Consider the following 24,577-nt stretch of genomic DNA (forward strand, 5'->3'; position numbering starts at 1 on the left):
TGTTGTATCTGAACACATAGATACCTTAAAAAACATTCTATTTTTCGGGGGGAAAGTGTTGTGGAGTGTAATGTGTTTGCCTGGTTTTCTCTGCTATACTATACATGCCTATTTGTTCCCATGAATCTCTTTGGTGCCAAACATTGCATTTTAAATGCTGTCTTAATACGACATCTCTACATTAGAGACTTTGCCTCTCTATATTAGCAGCCAGGAAATAGCCAGTGAAGACCAATGTGAGAATGCAGAGGATTACACAGTGTCACCCAGAAAGAAGAGGACTGCTGACCCAGATGCTGGAATAAAGAGGGTACCTGAGTCACAGTAGAAGGAAACAAGAAGAGGGAGCAATGTGTGGGAAAAGAAGCCAGAGAGAAAGGAAACTTGAGGTTCTTTTGTTCTATTTGCATTTGTAATTTAGAAAATAGTTTATTTTGTTTCCACAAGATTCAGATCCTCCTTAAGGCTTTAGTATGCAATGCCTTCAAAGCAAAATAAATGGCCCTGTCAGGTGAGTGATAGAATCTTTAAAGAGACCTTAACACCAATTTAAAACTTTGCAGGTAAAAGCGCAGAAAACCAAGTATTTTAAAAGCGTCCTTGCTGTGCTTGTCCTTTCTATTAATAATTTGTATTTACTTGCAGTGCGCCTTTCAACTGGCTAAAAAAAAATGGACTAATCAGTTCCCTAAGGCCTCGTACACACGACCAGTTTCCTCGGCAGAATTCAGCTTCCGACCGAGTTTCTGGCTGAATTCTGCCGAGGAAACTGGTCGTGTGTACACTTTCGGCCGAGGAAGCCGACGAGGAGCTCGACGAGGAAATAGAGAACATGTTCTCTATTTCCTCGTTGTTCTATGGGAGCTCTCGTCCCGCCGAGCTCCTCGGCGGCTTCAGTGCTGAACTGGCCGAGGAACTCGATGTGTTTGGCACGTCGAGTTCCTCGGCCGTGTGTACGAGGCTTAACACAGCTTTCCTTCAGTAAATCCTCCCTTTCATTCACCTCCCCACATAACCTTGCTTGTGGTTGCCAGGAAAGGAGTGAAATGTATTTTAAAGATGGCCCTTTGGTCAACCATGTTGAGCAGGAATGTCTGTACTTGTCAAAGCATTGGAGCACTTTACAATATCGTGCACTGCACTGCACATATGCCACAGGTCATACTCATACTTTCCAGTCTTGGGAGTACATTGTTATCGGAGATCTATAAGCATGTCACTGATTTGATAACTATAGCTAAATAAAGGAAAAATACTGAACTAGATTCAGATACATTTAGAATGTATAGGTTGTGATTAGGCAAGAAAAGTGAATCATTGTAATTTTGGGTTTCTTGGGACCTAGCCCTTATTGGAACCACTGGTTAGTTGTCAAAACTGCACTTTTATGCTCCATTATTACAGCTGAGTAGAGACAGAAAAGCTGCAAATTTTCTGAGATTATTGTACTTGGTGACCAGCAAGGGTGCAAATCTGTTGAGCTAATTGTGTTATGCATAATTGAGACTTTTCAGGTTTTGAAACATATTTTAAGTACTTATAGTAAAATGTTTACTTTCACAAGCATAATCGGTTAATGCAGTTTGCAGTGTCATCTTTGAAACTTCAGGTGAATGCATTTTCCTTCAGTGGAACAGGAATGAAATATTTGTTTCTTATAAGACTGGACACTGTAAAATGTGGAACTTTAGAAATTCTTCAGTAATACATACAGCATTACACTGAGAGATTTCTTTCTTCATTGCTTGAACGTGCACACTTATTGAGTCTTCCTAGACTTCATTAGATTTCTTGTAAGTCACGGAAGGTACAGATATCTCTTTTTTCCTGCAAAATAAAATTATTTTTACATAATTAATTTTGGTATATATTTGTCCTTCTCACTAATCAAAATGTAAGTACAAAGGAAGGTAGCTAGTGTGCATAAATATATTTCCCTGCATGCTTGCGTTAATTGGGAATTCTAAAATTGTTCAAGCAAATATTATCTGAAGAATAAAAAACTGTTGTCAAATTAGATGATTTATATTAAAAGTATCATGTGCTTTCAAGAGAAGGTCTCCTTCATTAAACAAGAAACACAATCGTGTATTTAACTAAAGACTGAAATTCCCAAATAAAGAAATCCTTAGAGCTGAACCACTGGCAAATAGCTGAATACTCTGATGCAATACATATATGATAGCTGTTTTTACTGTCAAAGATTTGTATTTCTGTCTATCCATTTTTTAAATGTACATGTGTCTGCTTAAAAGTACAGTTCTGTCTTGCAGGATAGGAGACTTAATTTTATTTACTACAGTAACGGTTACCGATCTTCTCCCTCCCCCACCCTGTGATTGAACAGTGAAAGGAGAAGCAGCTCACTGATGGGTTCATGTATGTCAATTTTCTTTCTCCTCTTATCAGCATGTTCCTTTTCAGCACATGAGTACTGCAGCACAACTGACTGGCTCGTTGTGCTGCTTCCCCCCTTCCATTCTAAGGTTCATTGCATAAGGACTGTGAGAGGCTGATGCCATATCAGATTCAAGTAATTAAAAAATATACATGCAGCTAGAAATGGGGCACACTTCACTGGAAGTAACAGATTTTATTTTTATTTTCATTGCGAATGTTTCCTTATACAAACATACTTAAAAAAACACATCACAAACACCAAAAATAAAATAAAAGAAATAAATAAAAGAAAATATAACAAATTTCAAAAACATCCAAAAAACATAATGAAAAGGAAAGCCCAAAAGGGCTGAATTATGCAGTATTCAAATAAAAAAAAAGAAAGAAAATAAAAAAACACCAACCCAAACCTGCTTTGAGAGTTATACTTGTACTTGTACCACCTGCCCCACCCTATTAGATTGTAAGCTCTTCTGAGCAGGGCCCTCTTAATACTCTTGTATTTTATTGTATTGTAACTGTTTTGTCTCCCTTTATATTGTAAAGTGCTGCGTAAACTGTTGGCGCTATATAAATCCTGTATAATAATAATAATACGCCTGTACGGCAGCATGAGCCTTATTTAAGTTTGGACATAAATATACCTCACTCAAGAATAACATAAGGAGTATATACAGCATATGAAAATATTACAGTACTTAATAATCTCGGATACCTTCCAGTAGAAAGGCGCTTTTAACCACGCTAACCATATTTTTCTATATTCATTAGGGCATCCTCTTTTTTTTACTACATCAGTTTTTCCCCAAAGAGAGAGACATTAGCCTCCTTATTCCAATCATGCACAGTTGGGGGAGGGGGGGCTTTTATGAGCTACTTCCTATTGTCTCCCAGTATCATACTTCAGCTTTAACAATGTAACAATGAATACATATCTGCATAATTTGTGTCTTTTTGCAGGGTCAGTGTCTTAGAAAGGACCAAAGGCAGAGACAGAAAGACATCAGTAATGTCTCCTTATTCCCTTCGCTATATATATTATTAACATAAGCGCTTTAGACTCTTGTACTCATTTAGGGCTATGCTATAGATCTAAAGTACATTCCTGGCATGATTGCATTCTTTCAGTGATTTCAAGTATACACAACTGTGATTATTATAACTACTGGAAAATACTTATTATTATGAGATTAATATTAGAATGTATAAAAAGAGTAAAAATTACAAACTTGCCAATGTAAGATTCCTAACATGAACGTTCATCAATCACAGACTTCTGTTATTACTAAAAATATATTCTTTTAAATAAATAATGTGGTCACTCACAGTTTTAATGTTATAGTTCAAAATAGCCCTTAAAAATCTTTCTTTGTATATTTACAAATCGGAGTAACTTCATGGTTCTGGCCACACAGCTAAACTGCAACATTGGTAGACCAAAATAGCTTGATCATGAGTTAAAAAAAAAAAATCTGTTGTTTTATAGGTGTTTTAAGCATTAACCAAGAAAGGAAATGTAGCTGCTAGAGATTGTGGAGCACTTCCAACCATATTCATCACGCCTTGCCCCCTTCTGCAAGTTATTTTGCCTTAATACAGTTGAGTTTGTGATACAATATTTATGTAAGGTTTTGTATCAATTGTCAAACACATTCTAAAATCTCATGAACATGTTGACATATTCTTTTTAATGAAATATGGTAATACAGTATACCCCCTAGCTAAAGCTCTCCTGAATTTCTTTCCCTTAGTAACACCTTTGGAAGATGTTGAATATTGTTCAGCCAATTATGACAATTATGACATTGATAATCTTCTAAAAACATGTCTACTGCCATGTTTTCTCTTTCTCTGTAATTACAGCAATGCAAGCAGCATGTAAAAAATGTGTGATAAACTTACAATATTACTGAAGGAAACATCAAGCCCTTCCAAAATGTAATTTAACAACAGCTAACATAAAATAAATAGATAAACATTCACTATAAATAATGTAGAGTTGGTTGACAGGGAGGTAAAAAGAAAAACTGGTACAGGAAGTGGGGCTTAATATAATTCTTCCAACATGTCCTCCTTTAGCCCTATTTTTACACCAGGCTGCTTGTGAGCTGTGACACCACTGGTGTTCTATTAAGGAGCAGAGCCTTCATTTTACCTGTGAGAACAGGACAAAATCTCTAATAAGCAATAGTGCCCCCACTGAGTTAGGTATTGTGGATAACAAGTAGAGTCCCAATTTAAATGGGATTAGATTGATCCACAATGTAATGTATTTTAACTTCCATGCATTGGATAATAGGAACAAGTAACTATCAAACTTTACATGTTCTTCAAAATTAACACTAATATACAGGCATACTACACAATGGGGTTTATTTACTAAAGCGCAAAACCAGGCTCACTTCTGCATATAAACCAATGAGCTTCTAACCCCAGCTTGTTCAATCAAGCCTGGTAAAAAAATCTGGAAGCTCATTGGTTTATATGCAGAAGTGAGCCTAATTTTGCACCTTCAAGCTTTAGTAAATAAACCACATTGTGTACTTAAAAGTGGGGTATGCCTATATATTACAGTCCTGACAACATGACCCAGTGAGGGATACTGCATCAGTCCTATTCCAGTCCATACATTGGTTACTTCTGTCTGTGCCCTTGGAATAACAGTCCACTTTCCTCTAGCTGTCTGTCCAAGTGTTGTCATAAGGGCATATCCAAAAAAGCCTTGCATAGGGAAGGTATGCTTGATGACCTCATTACAAAGTACAGAGGACACAGCAACCATAATTGAAAATGGCAAAACAAACACACTGCATCACAGGTCAGTTGATACTCTTATTAAATAAACAGCCGCAGCATTGATTTTGTGTATTTTGAAAGGGGGGAATGTCCCTGCTCTCAGAATACAATAGCAAGGTAGGGTAGATCCCTCCTCCCAAATTGCCTGGGTGGATGTGGGAATCTGTGAGGTTTTTTCATTCAACATTCTGGTTGAACAAAAAAAACACAAAAAAACAAAAAACAACGTGTTTAACCAGTTTAAGTTTCTGACTGATATAAGCAACAGGCCTCGGTCTTCCTGGATACTTCTGATGGAGGACTCATCCAGATATAGACTGTATGATTTTTTGGGGTCTACATAAGCCAACAAATAGCTGTAGAAAAAGCTTACTCACAAGCAGAAGTCCATTTCTCATTGAAAAGGGTTTTGCTGGTTTTGTCAGTGACAGGAGTTTTTTTTCAGGAAGTCATTAGGAGTCTGTGTAATCTTGGAATAGCTTCCAATGAAGCAGGAATAGTACCTACAAAACCTCAAACTTGTGGGATAAGGCCAGGTCACCACATCCTCCACAGAATCAGTTCCTTTTCCTTCTGTAGATACAGTATAGCCCACAAAGTTTACGGAAGAGTGAGCAAATTTACATTTGCTTTTACAGTTTTTACCCAGCTTAAGACTGCTTCTTGCTCTTCAACTTTGTCTGTGTCAATGGACGCAGCAGCGGGACTAGGGAGCGAACCCGCATGGGTGCCCTCAGCAAAAGCAGCTTTCCGTGGGGGCACCCAATGAAGAGGAGGGGCCTGGATCGCTGGCTGGGCACCCCAGAAGAAGAGGATTGGGGCTGCAAAATGATTGCACAGAGCAGATAAGTATAGGAATGTTTGTTATATTCATAAAGAAAAGGGTTTACAACCTTTTTAAGTATTGTTGGTAGAAGGACCAGTATAGAATATTTGGCAATAGTAGGTGTATCATTAACAATGGGAACAGAGGGTCACCAGACTGAGTGCAGTATAAATCATATATTTAATAAAAACAAGTAGTAACTCACAGGTTAAATTAGATGAGTTCAGTATGTGGTGAAAATAATCAGTCCTGGAGTCTCATAAATGTCCTATTTGGCGTCCTGTTTTCCCTTTGTAGCCTGGGGCACTGGTGTGATATTTGTGAGACTCTGGGACGGACGATTTTCACCACATACTAAACTCATCTAAATTAAAGTGGTTGTAAACCCTCTCCCAACATTTTTATTCCATGTAAATTAGCATAAAAAACCCTAATGAATACTGCTTGTAGAAATATGCTTACTTGCTTAGTATTGTTGTAATCCTTTTTGCTCTTTAGAATGACGTCACTGGAGCATGCCCATATCTCCTCTGATTTACGGCACACTCTGTTTTTACGGCACACTTTGCTTGTCTGTCTGTTATCAGGACTTTCTACGGCACAACAGTGAAATCCCACGAGACTGCATAATCACTCTTAGAGCTTCCTCCTACACCACTTGTGACCATGTGACATCACATGGAGTGTAAACCTGGGCATCGGACTGCATTACTGCAGTCTTATCAGCTGAAGCTGATAAGACTGACATAGACAAACACTAGATAATCGGCACAAGTAAATACTATGAAATTAAACACGTGGCTATGAGCAGGGTTGCCGTAGAAACGTTGGATTGAGAAGGAGGCTTGGTTAACAGTACAGGAAGTGCTCAATGTATGGGCGGAAATACACATGTGGACTCAGAAAACAATACTTAAGATGGCACTGCCTTACATCTGAAAAAAAGTTTTTTTAAAGTTTCTTTAAACAGTAAGTAATATGCCATTTGGGCTGGATTACAGTGGCTATAGATTGATAATTACTTAATATAATGGGCTAAATGAAAAGAAGCATCAGAGTGGGAGAGTTTACTTCCTCTTTAACCTGTGAGTTACTACTTGTTTTTATTAAATATATGATTTATACTGCACTCTATTCTCATTTCTACACAGAGTCCATCACTTCACTCTACAGTAAGGGAGCTGCCTCCAGGTGCTAATCATACAAGATCTCAGATCATTCATGGACATTATGTTTTAACAAATGTTTTAATATGATGTGTGCTTACTCATACACACATTTTATATTTCAGTTGCTATATCATTTTATGTGATCACCATATCTAGTGTCGCTGTTCACCCCTGTTTTTACTGTATCATTAACAAACAACAGGTGAATTTTTGCCATTTTAGCTTTCCTTTTCTTTTCTTTGCAACTGTCCAACTTTACTGTGAACTTTGGGACTATAAACCAACAGTAGACACTAATAAACTGTGCAGCCTGCTTGTCCATTGCATAGGGATTACATTGGGAAGAGAGGTTTATGACTGGAAGGTTTGTTTTCAGTAGATGGAGCTTTAAACTGCTAATGTTTACTAGCCTCTTTACTTTAGAAACAGACCAATGTTCCTGCTCAGCCAAAGAACTCATGCTCTTAGCAAGGGCACAAAAAAGTTTCAATGAAGTTTTTTTCTCAACATATTTTTTAGGATAGGTGACATAGGGTGATGTGGCAGTAGCCCCTATATAATCTTAGCAGTCCTTAACAACGTTTGCAGGAGAGATTAACTTTTTAGTGTACATTCTTACTAGAACACACAGAAACATGGGGGGTTATTTACTAAAGACAAATCCACTTTGGCTACAAGTGCACTGCAAGTGCACTTGGAAGTGTAGTCGCTGTAGATTCGAGGGGAACATGCAAGAAAAAAAACAGCATTTTTGCTTGCACATGATTGGATGATATAAATCAGCAGAGCTTCCCGTCATTTCAATCTTCCCCTAAGATCTACAGTGACTGCACTTCCTAGTGCACTTACAGTGCACTTGTAGCCAAAGTGGATTTGCCTTTAGTAAGTTACCCCCCGATGTTTCTGTGTGTTCTAGTAAGAATGTACATTAAAAATGCAAATGTTGTTAAGGACTGCTAAGATTATAAAGGGGCTACTGCCAGGGCCGTCTTACTGAGCAGGCACCCCTGGGCACAGCCACATCACCACCGAAGATACCAGCTAACTAAGGCTCTCCGCAGCACCAGAAAGTTCAGAAACACCTTCCGTCACTCGCGGAACATCCACAGCACACCCGGGAATGGCCAGGAAACCCGTAGCTTCTCCTCTTCTCCCCCTCCTTTCATGGCTGCTGAGCCTCTCCATCCTCCTCACTGCTCAATGTGCAGTGACAAGCGGCTCGGGAGGTGTGGCCATCCTGGAAGGGATCCCCACGCTGCTCCGTTCTGCACCCTTCAGCATATCACACATCCCATCTCCTGCCTCTCTCTCCCTGCATCTGGTGATAGGTGACGGTGGCAAGTGACACGCTGAATCTGGTGGCAGGGGATGGCTGGCAATTGACATGCTGAATCTGGTGATAGGTGATGGTGGCAAGTGACATGCTGAATATGGTGACAGGTGGCGGTGGCAAGTGACACACTGAATTTGGTGGCAAGTAACACACTGAATCTGGTGACAGGGGACGGTGGCAAATGACACACTGTAAAGTAGAAATATTGTACTTCCATTCTTAAGAGTAGGTGCGTAGATTGGGGTAACCTTGTAGGGGCCCCATAGCATTACTTTGCCCAGGGGCCCATGATGCTATTATGATGGCCCTGGCTACTGCCACATCACCCTATGTCACCTATCCTGTGTAATGCAAAGTGGATTTGCCTATAGTAAATCAACCCCAATGTCCCTCTTTACGCTTTTTCTGTTTAAAATTAGGGATGAGCTTTGGATTCAGGTTGAACATGAGTAGTGGGGAGAGTGAACATTGTTGGGCAGTGGGTCATTGTGATTGATGTGGATCTACATCACTATATGATGGGATTTTTCAATAAAGGACATTTTAATGTTTTTTTAAAATAATGTTTTTATTTACTTTTTACTTTCTTTGCAAATAAGTGGCAAGACTCTGCGCCTTTTTGAATTTTCCTAATGGTATACTGGTCCTTTAAAGGAGATCTATAGTCACACTATACACTTTAATTTTATAATATCAGCATTGTAATAGCAAAGCAAACTGTTATTTTTTTGAAAATTCAATATAAGCTTGTTTGAAAAATGTCCTCTTTTGTTGCGATTGCTACCTGTGTGCTGTTCATCTTTTTACACAACTTTCTGGATTCCCTGCATGCTTTGCAGCTTCTCCTCTGCTCATTCCTTTGGTTTACTTTCCTGTACTGCCTCCTGAAATGCCTTCTCTTGGCAGACGGGCTCTGTGAAATGTGTGACACAGCAGAGCACATTCACGTGGCATAGTGAATATGTGTCACATAATTAATGGAAGTAAATGCGTGGTATTCTTCAAAAAGTAAATTTTCAAACGTGTACAGATTGTATAGTTTATTAGGAGTAGACCATAAATAATTGGAATACATTGTGGAGAATAATATGTGATTAAACATTTTGGCCATAGATACAATTAAGTAAAAAAAAAAAACCACTGATGTGAGGTCCCCCTAAAAATGTATTAACCTCCTTAGCGGTATCCCCGAGCGTGACTCGGGGTGGGTTTTCCATGCTCACGCTCGGGGTAGATGTGCAGAGCGTGCAGCGGCGCGGCTTACCTTCTTGCAGCATCCACAGACAAAGTTACTTACCTTATCCCTGGATCCTGCGATGCCTTCCCGCTGGGTGAGCAGGTGGCGTCCTCGCTCGATTCACAGTGTCCCCGTGTGCTGCCGATCTCCGTTCCGACGCACGGGGCGGAGAACGGCGCCAAATTTAAAAAAGTAAACAAACACATTACATACAGTATACTGTAATCTTATAGATTACAGTACTGTATGTAAAAAATACACACCCCCTTGTCCCTAGTGGTCTGCCCAGTGCCCTACATGTTCTTTTATATAATAAAAACTGTTCTTTCTGCCTGCAAACTGTAGATTGTCCATAGCAACCAAAAGTGTCCCTTTATGTCAAAAATGGTTTTAGAGCCGCTAGAAAACAGCGATAATAAATTATAATCACTTGCAGAATTGAGCGATAGCGATTAGTGGGGAAATTCGTCATAAAAAAATAAAAGTAATGACAGCGACAATTCTGCAACTGAGCAAATTTCAGTGATTTTTAGTTGATTACATTATTGAATAATTTTTATTATAATTGAATTATTATTTGTTATAATTATTTATTATATTATAACTTATAATTTTTTTTTTTTAAATCATACCCGGGATGCCTACTAGACTCTTGTTTGGTCAGATTTAAATGAATTATTCCTAAGAATTGCAGGCCTACAGTATAAAACGCCAAATTTCCTTGCAAAATAATTGTACCGCTTTTGGTACATAATTCCAGACAGAATCATACCGCCAGAGAGGTTAAAGGCCGTTATTCAGGCATGCAGCCTGGTTAGCCAGGAAAAGGGGAGCAACAAGTGTACCCCCAATTTAAATCATACCAGGCAACATGTTCCACGGCAGGTAAATTAAGAGAAGCTCTGCTGACTTCAATCATCCAAGCACATGCAAACAAAAATGCTGTTGTTTTTATTGTCCTTGCATGTTATTAAGTGTACTTTGTAAAGTGAAACTTTACCCCATTTACCAAGCTCTGGACCAACTGTATTTTCAAAGTACACAGTCTATTTGCCTTTAGTAAATCTACCCCACTGCATCTCAGGTCAGTAGAAACACTCAGTAAAATAATGAGGCTAAGTATTGCTCGCTAGTTCACTTTTCACCTCCTCCCATCCCTGGCTCAATGATTTCTTCAGAGCCTCTCTCTTTCTCTGGAACTCCCTGACCTAATAACTCCATCTATCTTAGTCCAACCTTAAAGAAGAAGGAAATGCTCCATAATAAGTAAGCTTTAAATGTTGCCTTGCTTCTGCCTGTACATTATTTCTAATACCAAGCAGTGTAAATACTTTTTTTTTATCCGTTTCTTAGTGATCACATGACCACACATCTCCGGAGCCTGGACAGTAGCTGAGGCTGGTGGAAGGAGACCTTGACAAAGCTTAGAGCTTTGGCATTGATGGGGTGATGTCACTGCTCTAGGAATTCTTCATCACTGTCAGCTCTTGCAGCAGCCACCTAGGTCCATGCACTGTGTGGTCATATGACTGCTAAGAAACAGATTAAAATAAAGGTACTCTATGTACACTGCTATTTATTAGAAATGATGTGCATCAATAAAAATATATATATATTTTACAATAAGCTAATCCTTCACACTTATTCCCTTTGGTATCACCTGACCTTCCTTTGTAGATGGCAGGGCCTTTCTAACCCTTGTATTGAATTGTATTGTTTCTGTGCTGCTTCCTTTTAATTTGTAAAGTGTTGTGCAAACTGTTGACGCTATATACATTTTGAATAATAATAATAAAACTACAAACTCAAAAAAGAAATGCAGTTTATGCCTTCTTTATGTTTTTATTTTACCATTTATTATCATCTCTAAAACTTTGGGCCCATTTCAGACCCTCGTTGAAGAAGTTTCCCAATTTCTTGTTCAAAGTGGAAAAGTCCTAAATAGAATGAATCCAATGGCACATACTTCTGACAATGCAATCTCCTAACAGAAACGTGTGTGACTAGTTTGCCATGAAGTATAGTGGGTTTTCTCTGTGGCTAGGTCAAACATCCAGGTGTCACCTCATCACATTCACAGAATCTTCTTGAAGTTTGACTTTAAAAGGTGCAGAATGCACCTGGCAGTTTACGACATTTATTGAAATTCACTCCGCTGTGCAGCACGCTATAATTGGCTGCTACAAGTGCTTCTAATTATTGCATTTGGTAACTGGAGGTCACATTGTGTAAACCACGGGAGTTGAGACTACAAGTGTTGAACAGAGCAACAGCATATCAATTACCTCTCTTTAAATCTCTGTGTACAAGCCTCTGTCATTTTAAACATGTTCAGCATTTCTTCCCTAGGGGATAGGAGTTCATCATGTAAATTCCCTTTAGTGAATAGGTATGCAATATCTACTGCACAACTTTTATCACTACACTTTATCAATGAATGCATTTAGGGGGGGAACATTTGTTCCAAAATTAAGTAATTCTACCCTTTTAAAATTCTAAAAATAGTGTGTAATTTAGACAGACGTTGGATAGGCCTCCTCATATTTAAGAGTTTAGCTTCTGGCAAGAGTGCAGGGCACGGAAAAAAGGATGAGTGTAAGATTATCATATAACGATGCCCATGTCAACCAGGACTCAGGAACAAGCGCATTTATGGTTTGATATTTTGCCAGGATGCAGCATGGTTATAATCATTAATTTGATTATATAAAATTCCGTGCTGCAAAAGATTATAGCACCTAGAATGAACATTTGAGATATTTATCATTGTTACTGCTCGTATTTTAATGTTATAGTAAGTCAGTATATTCTCAATTGAAGCCATTGGTTTTTATATTAGTAAAATAATCTAATAGCAAAAGATTAAAAATATAATTTAAAATGAATATAATATGTAATACATATTGAAGTCCACTATGAATAAATATCTGTAGCAAATGAATAACTGTTCGATAGACAGGTAATTCGGAATGGTGGAGTTAACACAGAGAGCAAAAGTACACACCCGACAATTGGAACAGTCTTGTATAAAGTAATCAGACACAGTAATGGAGAAGTTGGTGTGAGGATTGCACATGCAGGAATTATTAACAAATGTAATGCACTTCCAAGAATTATGTAATGTTAAAAAAAGTGTAAAGCCTCGTACACACGACCGAGGAACTCGACGGGCGAAACACATCTTTTTCCTCGTCGAGTTCCTTGTTAGGCTGTCGAGGAACTCGACAAGGCAAGTTTCTCCATTCCCGTCGAGGAAATAGAGAACATGCTCTCTTTTTGGCTCGTTGAGTTTCTCGACAGTTTCCTCGAAGAAAATGTACGCACGACCGGTTTCCTCGGCAAAAAAATATCTCCCAGCAAGTTTCTTGCTGGTATTTGCAGAGAAACTCGGTCGTGTGTATGAGGCCTGACTGTTGGTTCTGTTTCTGGCCAGGTACATCTATCCATTTAGCATTGATGCATTTTAAAGTTTCTGACATACGGAAACTGAAAGCCTGGGGCACTATCATTTCACCTATGGTTTTCAGTTTAAAGTCCAGCTCCAACAAATACTTTTTTGTAGTATTGGAAAGTCTGGGAAGTAGGCCAAGAAATAAAGAGTAATATACATAGTTGGATAGAGTCAGAAAAAATGGGTATAATGGGGAACAAAGAAAACCTCTACTAGACTTTTACTGCTGCCTGTCCTTCCTGTTACTATGACATTCTCCATGAGACAGGATAGGAAATCTCAGTAGGGTGACCTACACTAACTAAAGCAGACAGAAGTTTAATCCCTGCCAAACTCTTTTCTAAACTAAAATACATTTTTGGATGGATTCGTGCTTAAATACATGCCATGTCTTTCTTAACCACTAAAGGACCACCCCACGTACATGTGTATACTGTGGCAGGGCAACCCTTAAGTGCAAAATCACATATCTGTACGTTATTTTTTCTTCAGGTCTAGGGCGTGCATGTGCCGCCAGAGCCCCACTTCCACTGTGATTGGACACAGTGGGAGCCAATCAGCGGGCCCGGCAATTTTCCCGAGAGAGGCAGAGCGGCGGTCTGCCTATGTAAACAAGGCAAATAGCTGTTGTGCTAGTAAGGAAGACAGAGATCTTGTGTTTCTGCTAAGCAGGAACACGGATCTCTGTTTTCCTACAGTTAAACGATCCCCCACACAGTAAGAAAGCACTCCCAGGGAATGCATTTAACCCTTAATTGCCCCTGATGGTAACCCCTTCCATGCCAGTATCATTAGTACAGTGACAGTGCATTTTCTTTAGCACAGATCACTGTATTAGTGTCACTGGTCCCCAAAAAGTGTTAGCTTTGACCACTGCAATGTCGCAATGTCGCAGTTCTGCTAAAAATCGCTGATCACCGCCATTACTAGTAAAAAAAAAATAAGAAAAAAAAAAGTTCATACATATATCCCACAGTTTGTAGACACTAGGGGGTAGATTCAGAAAGAAGTTACGCTGGCGTATCTATTGATACGCCGCACATTTTTTTACGTTGTTTACGTTAGGATTTTTCCGGCGTAAAGTTACCCCAGCTATATGAGGCGTATCCTATGTTAAGTATGGACGTCGTTTCCGCGTAGAATTTTGAAAATGTTACCTTGCTTGCGTAAGTAGTCCGTGAATGGGGCTGGACGTAATTGACGTTCACGTCGAAACCAATAAGTCCTTGCGGCGTACTTTGGAGCAATGCACACTGGGATATGTCCACGGACGGCGCATGCATGAATTAGGCGCGCTTACGCTGGCCCATTTATGCTATGCCGTCGTAACTTAGGAGGCAAGTGCTTTGTGAATAAAGCACTTGCCTCTCTGACTTACAGTGGCGTAGCGTATATGCGATACGCTACGCCTGCACAAAGTTAAGCCAGTCTCTCTGAATCTGGCTATATAACTTTTGCGCAAACCAATCATTATATGCTTATTGGGATTTTTTTTTCTTTTTACCAAAAACATGTAGCAGAATACACATTGGCCTAAATTGATGAAGAAATTCGATGTTTTACATTTATTCTTTGCAGACAGTAAAAAATATATTTTTTTTTTTCAAAACTGTTGGTCTTTTTTTGTTTATAGCGCAAAAAAATAAAAACTGCAGAGGTGATCAAATACCACCAAAGGAAAGCTCTATTTGTGTAAAAAAGCAGTTTTTTTGGATACAGCGTCGCACGACTGCACAATTGTCAGTTAAGGCAGTGTTTCTCAACTCCAGTCCTCAAGGCACCCCCAACAGGTAATTTTTTCAGGATTTCCCTGAGATGAAACAGCTATGGTAATCACTAAGGCAGTGAAAATGATCAAATCACCTGTGCAAAATAATGGAAAGCCTGAAAACAGGACCTGTTGGGGCTTTGAGGTCTGGAGTTGAGAAACACTGAGTTAAAGCAGCTCAGTTCAGTGAACCTTCTGGAGCTGAAGTGGTAAAACACATATATAGCACTCAGCATAATTACAGGCAATTGTAAGTGGAGACACAACAGGCTGCATTTGTCTCTAATCAGGCAGAAGTATAGTAAAGATGTTGATTAATGAAGCTGCATCAACCCAATGACGTATATATACAGTCTATATGCTGTATGGATGTATGGAGATGAGGTCTGTAACATGCACGCACAAGAAAGTCATTTACACAGTTAGAAAAAAACACAGAACCCTGAAGCATGGCAAGCAAAGTTTACAAACTGTACAGCTGGTAAGGGTGCTGCGGTGTCTAAAATCTGACCTCTAATTTTCCCCATTATTAAAAGAGGTAATATCCCAAAAGGGGAAAGCAGCCTTGAGTTGCTTGAGTCACAGTCACAAATTGGAGAGGAAGGGAAGCAATGACAGGCCAACCAACAGGTTTAAAGCAAAACAGTAAGCAAGCAAGAAATCAATGTGTACAGATAAAGACAGAGGAGAAATGGCCAAATATGTCCATCAACACAGGATAGTAAGAGGTGCAGATAGAGAATTCAGTAAAAGTGTAGAATTTGTTGCTGTGTGCATATGGTAAGTCTCAGTGGGGACTAATTATGCAGGGTGTGTTTTTGGATGACATCAAAGTAACATCAGTTCCTCCTCCATTGTGTAAGATAGAATTGGTGTATGTTGGTCGAGGAGGTTATGATTGGCTTGTGTATACAACCCAATTGACAGTCTGTGTTATGTAAAGTGCAATATTGAGATTGCTAGCCAATATGAATAATTATTTTGTGTTCTGGGCTAGCGAAGGTAGACATTATCAGTCTTCCAAAGGTCAGAGACCAAAACAAATTGAGTAGACTATGGCCTAGTAGACAAATTGAGTACTCTATGGGCATTGTGGCCTGTTGAGAAAATAGTATAGATATCAGTAAGAAGGGAAAATTGGTTTACGGTCAACAGCCTTCTTTACACTGGATGGCATTAATGACTTACTGAACTTAACTCTAGGAAACAGCTCAAATGTTTAAGCATACCTTCACTTTTATACAGGGACAGTTTTGGTTTAGGGGTGAGAAAATCACTTACCTACTGTGCTTCTTTTCATGTAGGCCAATCATTATTAGGAGGACTAGGAGAGTAAGGAATCCAAACACACATCCTAGGACTATTCCCAGGGTATTGTCTGAAAGGCAGATAAATTCAGATTTAGAAGGCATCATGTGTATATTCTGCACAATTTCACAAATAAAGAATTAAAAAATTTGTACATAATGTCAATAAAGTATATTCTTAGAACAATATGACTATTATTAAAAATACATATTTAGAGAGACAGACGTTGTAAACAGATGTTAAAAAACCTTTATGTGTAAAACTGCAGAAACTATAGCAACTTATTCGATTTTAGTTATGTGATGTCAGATTGGCAAGACAGAAATTCTAATTGTTTTAGGTGACTGTACTTTGCACAAAGGAGCTCCTTCTTCTTTTTGGGTGACACGCATCACTCGTAAATGTGAAGGTGTGTTTTTCCAATTGAAAATGGTGTTCTGTTCCGCAATTGCCGTGCAACAATCGTGGCAGGATTGCATCGTGTTTGTTGTGCCATTGTAGGGTAATGGCACGCAGATGCACACAGCGTGTTGTGAAGCGATTTCCATGTGATTTGGGATTGCGGGCAGAATTGCTGCCTGTGATCCCAAATCGCGAGATGTGAACGAGGCCTTCGAAATAATTTTGTGAAGACTGAGGTTGACAGTGGCAAGAATATCCTGAGTTTTTTTTTCTGTAGGCAGAGATTTTAACCCACATTTCTTTTTACACAAGTTCACATGCATCAGATTCAAAGATCAAACTCTTTTTCACCACCTGGACACATCTGAAGGGTGAATCTTCCACAAATAGCAATACAATCCTGACACACATCTGAAGGGTGAATCTTCCACAAATAGCAATAAAATCCTGCCCGAATGTCTAACCCTTCCCCACTCAATCCAAAATGAAAAAGTAAAGTTTTGGCTAGATACACTAACATAGAAACAGAACGTTAGTAAGTACCGCATTTATCGGCGTATACCGCGCACTTTTTCCCCTGGAAATCAGGGCAAAATCGTGGGTGCGTGATATACGCCGATACCCGCTTCCCGGGCCGAGTTTGAACCACTGCGCCGGCATATACCGAGCGCAGTACACTCGGGTATAGTCGGGCAGGCTCGGCTCCTCTCGCGGTTACGTCCTGGACGTACAGGACTCACAGGACGTGACCGCGAGAGGAGCCGAGCCTGCCCAACTATACCCGAGTGTACTGCGCTCGGTATATGCCGGCGCAGTGGTTCAAACTGAGCGCGGGAAGCAGGGATCGAGCGGGGAGGACACCGCAGAAGGACGCCGGACCCGACGAGGAGGACACCACCAAAGCCGCAGACGGATGCCGGACCCGACGAGGCCGCCGATGGACGCCGCGCAAGACACCGAAACTGTAAGTAATAAAATGATTTTTTTTACAGGAATGCGGGTCCACTTTAGAGGTACGCGATATACGCCGGAGCGCGCAATGCCCCGATAAATACGGTAAATACACCTGCAACATAAACAGGCATAGTATCATACTTGTGGGCCATGTTTGGGGTGCTTTGGGCCTTCAATGGTTCACCATCTAGATTAGCCCTTTAGTCAGTGCTTATCTGAGGCTCCTCCTTTGTTTCCCTTGTGACAATTAATAAACAGTAAATACTGAAACTGTACTAATACATCTGAGATGAGGCTAGTCATAAACTTTGGCTTATGCTTTTTAAATGTCAGGGTTAATTGTTAGTTCCTGTCTGGCCAAGTAGGAAAACTTTCACTTGGACATGCATTGTTATGTTCAGTGTGCTGTTTCAATGCTGTAATCTAATTTGTGTGGGCATGCACAATAAAGGGCCTCAGGCTAGACTAGTTTGGCAGAGTTTAAGCATACAGTGCTGGGCAAGATTTATTCAGACATTTCGCACTCTGGTTATGCACCACTGACATATAAGAAAGCACAATCAACGGTTATTCAGTCAAGATACTGGCTCATCTTTTATTTGAGCCTCTTCACTAATCAGCTTTATCATTAATACTCTGTGTTTTCCAGGGTGGAGACATGAACAGAATGTTCTACTCCTTCATAAGCATTGGGAAAGGATGAGGCAGTGGCTTACAAAGAATTAATTGATAAGTTCATGAAAAGTGAGTGATCAGAAGCCACCTGCCCACTAAGGCCCCATACTCACGACCAAACATGTTTGCTGAAACTGGCCCGCGGACCAGTTTCAGCAGACATGTTTGGTCGTGTGTAGTTACGAGCGTACAGAATTTCACCGTACATTTGCCCGCCGGGCCGTTTTTCAGCAGACATTTATTTCCAAACTTGTTTTAAAACCGTCCGCTCAAATCCTGTCCGAACGGACATGTTTGGTGGTGAGTACACAAAACCAACGTACAAAAACCCCGCGCATGCTCAGACTAAATGAGGCCACGGGAGCGCTCGTTCAGGTAAAACTCACGTTTGTTTGGGATATGGCACATTCGTCAATAGAAAGATTAATTCTAGCAATAGAACACTGAAGCAAACCACACAATAACCAACGCTTGATGCCGTCGTTTTATTAATTCTTCTCTTGCTATAACTAATCAGTTATTTAGCTCATGTTATTTCAACTGAGTTGTTCCATACTGAAAAGTGACATTTGTTAGCTGTGATGTAGTAAGATTTTTTCAAACTTTTATTGGCCCGACGTATCATATTTTTAGTGGTCCTCCACATTTCAAATGTTTTGCTTTTAATGTTTAATGGTTATCTTTCCCACTTTCTTTAGGTGTTTATAGTTATGTCACCATTTAGAATATTTTAATAGGAAATAGTTTTGATTTAGCTTTTGTTTGTATATTTAACAGGATTATTTTGAAGGTTGTTTAAATTGTCTACCATGTTGGCACACCAAATGCCCCCCCCCCCCCATGAGTTAGTGAATATTTTAGATTAAACATTTTATTTGTTTGTAATGTTTGATGCCTAAAATAATACCCACAGTATTACAAACAATAGGCACGTTTTTCAAATCAACAAAAAGGCTTTTATTTGAGCAAATTATAAAAAGGATCAAAAACAGAATGGCAGCACTTGAACAGCTAGCAAAATACATGCAAACTTGCATTTGAAACATGGTGAAGGATAAACTAGCCAACCTCAGGAAGCACACAAAATAAAATCTGAAGCAGCAGCACATAACCAAAGGAACCCAAGCTGTGGTAGTCCAAACAAGATGCCATTTGTGGGGGATCAAATGGAAGGCAGGGCATCAACGTCTCCTCTTCCTTGCAACCTTCCTTCCAGGCTGCCTTCCAGCGGGTCTTCCCTGGGCCCTTGCAGGTGGGGATGATGTGGCAGCAGGAGTATGATGTTCAGCAAGCCGGGCCGGGTCACATAGCCCAGTGTCTGGGGTCAGCAGCTCCCTCTGCATCCACCAAAGGGCCTGGTTGATGATGCCCTTGGCCAATTGCCTCTGCTCCTCCGTGCCTTTATTGAGGTCATGTGCCACGGAGGCACTGTAGGCCTCAGTGGGGTTGAGGGGGGCCCTCATGATGGCACTCGCCTCCTGAATCATTTTGAGGCTGGCTTCCTCCACTGCCCCCAATTTCTTCTTACGGCCTGGTGGCCTAATATAAAGGGGAGGAGCCTGGCTGGTGGTGCTTGTCCTGGGGAGCTGCTGAACGCCACTGGGCCCGGCCTCCTCCTGGCTGCCACTGACCCCTTCGTCCTGGCTGACAGTGAGGAGAGGATCTGCCACCTCCTGGCTGGTCTCTTCTTCCTGTGTAAAAAAAAAGGGACATGTAGTAATATATTTAGGAATATACTCACTCACATTTTCATGCTTGAATCTTATTTTTTGCCTTGAATTTAAACTTGAAAACAGACTCACCCTCTGACCCCTGCAGTTGTCATCCCTGACACCTATTTGTTTGCCCACGATTTTAGATTTTTTTTTTTTTTTTTGTAAATCTGTTTATTGAATTTTAAAACATTCAACAAAAAAAAAGAAAACAACAGACATTGGTCATGACAAAATTGGCTAAGGCACGTACAGAAATATGATACGAGGCAATCTGGTTACATAAATTAGGGTGGGGAGCTCAAGTCATCACAATGGTCTCAGCGGGCCATCATTCACGGGTAGAAGGACAACTCCGGGCAAAACAAAAAGCAAAAAGGGGGGGAAGAGAAAAAAAAAAGAAAAAACTCTGCAGCTCAGAGACACATGATATATTGCAGTCGTGGAATCCTATGCAACAGCAGGGAACAGAGAATTAAGTGGAGTTTGGGTCTGTGGCTGTGGAAGGATCCGCCAGCCATTTGGACCAAACCTTATCATATTTTTGAGGGCAACCCCTATTAGCATAGCAATCTTTGTAAAGAGGCAGGCTATTGTTGACCAGTTGCTTCCACAGGGAGAGAGGAGGGGGAGTAGGTTTACGCCAGCTAAGGGCTATGGCCTTGCGGGCATAAAAGAGAAGCAGCCCGACCAGAGTGCGACCTGCCACAGTGGGAATCAGTTGTTCTATGAGACCTAATATACACACTTCTATGGAGGGTTGAAGCGATATAGTGGTGATCTGTGTAATGACCCGTAATATCTCCTTCCAGTAGTCGACAATGGCTGGGCAGGTCCAGAAAATGTGGGTAAAGTCACCAGGTACTGTACCACACCGCCAACACCCCGGGGGGGAGGCGGGGTTCATTTTGTGCAACCTGTGCGGGGTAAAGTATGCGCGGTGAGCCATCTTGAACTGTATTAGTCGGTCTCGCAGGGAGACCAGGGATTTGAAAGGGAAGTCCCATATGTCGTCCCAGTCGTCATTGTCAAAGTCAGGAATGTCGTGTAGCCATTTGTTCCTGAGTTTTTCCAGAGTAGGGAGGGAGGTCATTATTAAGTGAGAGTACAGTCGCGAGGTGGGTTTGTCTGTACACCCTGACCTGAGGAGGGTCTCTAATGAGGACTGGACGATCTGAGGGGGAGAACTGGAGAATTGATGACCGAAGGCATGGGAGAGTTGCAAATATCTAAAAAAATAACTCCGCGGGATGTTGAAGTCCGAAATCAGTTTGGGGAGTGGGGCCAGAGACTGATTGGAGACCACCTGGGCCATTGTTTTAACACCAAATTTGGTCCAAGCGTGGGGTTCAGGCAATTTGTAAATGTGCTCAAGGGTGGGGTTCAACCATAAGGGGGCAGCTGGAGAGAGTGCATTTTTAGGGAATCTTTCAATCCTAAGTCCCGCCCCCCAAGCACGAAGCGTGGTGCGCATGGAGGGGGTCAATGAGTATGGGGCCTTGGGACCGCGAAAAAGCAAAAATTTCAGCGCTTCCAACGATTTTACCACCGCTGCCTCAACCATGGTGGCGGGGTTTGTCGTATCGGGAGTAAGCCACCAGGCCGCTGTAACTAGTTGGGCGGCCAGGAAATATTTATGTAGGTCAGGGCACGCCAGTCCTCCCTGGGAGGACGGGCGTGTTAGCGTTGACCATCCGTACCTGGGGGACTGGGTCCCCCAGATAAAGGAGGCGAAGAGGCTATGCAGCCGGGTAAAAAAGGATTTAGGAATCCACTGCGGAGACTGACGGAGTAAGTAAATAAATTTGGGCAGGATTTTCATTTTTATGAGATTTATCCGACCGAGCAATGATAAGGGAAGTGACTCCCACGCCTTCAGTCTCAGCCGTGTCTCCCGAACCACAGGGGATAGATTTAGGGGCAAAAAATCTGAAGCTTGCCTCGAGATCACCACCCCAAGGTATTTGAAGCTCTCAACCCATTGTAGGGGTATATCGGAGGGGGCGGTGGTGCGGGCTGCGGGGTCTATAGGGAACAAGAGAGATTTAGACCAATTAACCCTGAGGCCCGTGACAGCTGAGAAAGAGTTCAGGATCTGCAATGCCCCCGTGAGCGAAGAGTCTGCATCATTGAGGAAAAGAAGGAGGTCGTCCGCATACAGGGCGACCCTCTCCTCCAACCAGCCAACGCGCAGACCCCTGATGTGCAGGGAGGTGCGTAGGGCCTCCGCCAGCGGCTCCATCGCAATGGCGAAAAGGGCCGGAGAAAGAGGGCAACCCTGCCGCGTGCCCCTGGACAGAGGGAAGGGCTGTGACAGTCCCCCCCCGAGCTTGACAGCCGACGTAGGATGCTTATACAGAGTCTGTAACCACGCGATAAATATCATGGGGAACCCCATTCTACGGAGGACCTCCCACAGAAAAGGCCATTCCACAGTGTCGAAGGCCTTCTCTATGTCCAAGGAGGCCACCACACGGGAACCTTCATTGAGGTGTTGTGCGTGTATGTTGGTAAACAGGCGTCGCAGGTTGACATCAGTGGCTCTATTAGCCATAAAACCAGTTTGGTCAGTCTCAATTACAGACGGCAACAGGGGTTGTAGTCTCGTAGTCAGCAGTTTGGTGAGAATTTTGAAGTCTGCGTTAAGTAGGGCGATAGGCCTATAAGAGGCGCAGGAAGTGGGGTCTTTAGGGGCTTTATGGATTAGGATTATGTGTGCATGGCTCATTGATGTGGGAAGGGTGCCCTCCGTCAGACAGTGAGAGTAAAGCTGGGCTAGTTTGGGAGCAAGTAGGTCCCCGTGTGCTTTGTAGAATTCTATTGGGAGGCCGTCTGGGCCTGGGGATTTACCAGCAGGAAAGGATCCGATGGCCTTCACAACCTCCTCTGGGGTAATGGGTCTCACTAAAGTTTCTCTCTCCGCATCAGAAAGCCAGCCGAGTGCCAGGGGGTCCAGCCAAGGCGCCAAGTCCTGTGGCCTGAAATCCGAGGGCAACACGGAGGTGTAGAGGGAGCCATAGTATTGCCGAAATACGTCTAGTATGTCCGGGAGAGAGGAGACCGACTCACCCGAGGGAGACACCACACTGGGTATCACCGTCAGGGGTAGGTCATGCTGTGATAACATTGCTAGGAGGCGACCGTTACGGTCCCCTTGTTCAAAAAATCTCTGCTTGTTGCGGTAGAGGTCCAACCTAGTAAGTTCTGTCAGATGGAGATGAAGCTCTCGTTTTGCTGCAGCGAGGGCCTCAAAGTTAGAGTCAGTGGGGTCGGCCGCGTGGGCCTTAGCCCGGTCGTCTACCCCGCCCTGCAGCTCAGTTGTGGTAGTGGCCTGTTCCCTGCGGATCCCAGCTATTGAGGAGATGTACTGGCCCCTAGTGAAGGCCTTGAAGGCGTCCCAGGTGATCTCAGGGGAGGAGGAGCCTGCATTAAGTTCCCAGTAGTCTGTGAGGTGAGGTGGGATAGAGTCAGTCAAGTCTGCGTGGGAGAGCCAGTGGGTTCCCAGGCGCCAAAGGGCGGAGGTGCGGGAGGCAGGGGAGCGGATGGTAAGAAGGAGCGGGCAGTGGTCCGACAGCCCGCTAGGCAGGTATGTAGCATCTAGGACGTCCGTTAGCATGGACGGATTGGCAAAAGCCAAGTCAATGCGTGAGGACGTTTTGTAGGTGGCGGAAAAGCAGGAGTAGGCCCTAGTCGAGGGGTGTTTCCACCTCCAGACCTCGGACACACCCACTGCTTGTGCCCAGGTGGATAGGTCTGATGAGCAATGTTTAGGGGGGACAGGTCTGTCCAAGTCCGGGGCTAGGATGGCGTTAAAGTCGCCCATGAGTAGCAGCTTGGCAGGGCAGTATGGGGTAATTCGTTCCAGGACAGTGTATAGGGTGGAGGCCGAGAAGGGAGGAGGGATGTATATACTAACCACAATATATCTCGTTCCCCAGACTGTGAAAACCACTAACACATATTTGCCCTGAGGGTCAGTGTGAATCTGTTCCACTACACATGGAAAGGATTTGCTGACCAACACCGAGACCCCCCTGGCATAAGAGGAGTATGAGGCGTGAAAGGCTCTCTGGATCCACGGCTTCTTTAGCGCCAGTAGTTTACTGCCCGTAAGGTGCGTCTCCTGGAGCAATACCATGTGGGGGGAATGCAACTTAAGATACTTGAAGAGTACTGCCCTTTTGAATTTGGAATTTAGCCCCCGGACATTCCAGGATAAGACATTGAAGGTGGACATGTCACGTGTGGCCATTAGGGGATTCCATTATGACATTAAGGAGACGTGTGATGACGTCAACAGTGTGTAGCAAGAGCTGCATAGATCCAGAGAGCCCTCTGAAGGAAGAGTCATGACCAAGCATTAACCATACAGACAAAAAAAACCTTACAATAACAAGAAACAAAAGAACCCTTGCTGGTAGCAAGGTGTTAACCCTGCCCTTATCTGATAGCATCCCTGGGAACTTAGGAGCGAACAGATTGGGCTTATACCCAGAAAATAACAATGTAACCCCTTAAACTTTTCTCAGCAACAGTTCAGTGCTGC

At 42.1% G+C, this 24,577-nt stretch overlaps 1 protein-coding gene across 1 annotated transcript in view; it reads right to left on the bottom strand.

Moving 5' to 3' along the window:
• Positions 1 to 931: 931 nt before the first annotated feature.
• SUSD2 (sushi domain containing 2) overlaps positions 932 to 24,577 on the bottom strand; it is a 320,283-nt gene continuing 296,637 nt past the window's right edge. The window contains exons 26-27 of the mRNA XM_040345523.1: positions 16,262 to 16,358; positions 932 to 1,827 (exon numbers count right to left, since the gene is read on the bottom strand). Coding sequence (XP_040201457.1) covers positions 1,773 to 1,827; positions 16,262 to 16,358 — 152 coding nt within the window. The 3' untranslated portion in view covers positions 932 to 1,772. The remainder of the gene's footprint in view (positions 1,828 to 16,261; positions 16,359 to 24,577) is intronic.

This window comes from Rana temporaria, chromosome 1 (genome assembly GCF_905171775.1).
Source record: "Rana temporaria chromosome 1, aRanTem1.1, whole genome shotgun sequence".
NCBI classification, from domain to species: Eukaryota; Metazoa; Chordata; class Amphibia; order Anura; family Ranidae; genus Rana; species Rana temporaria.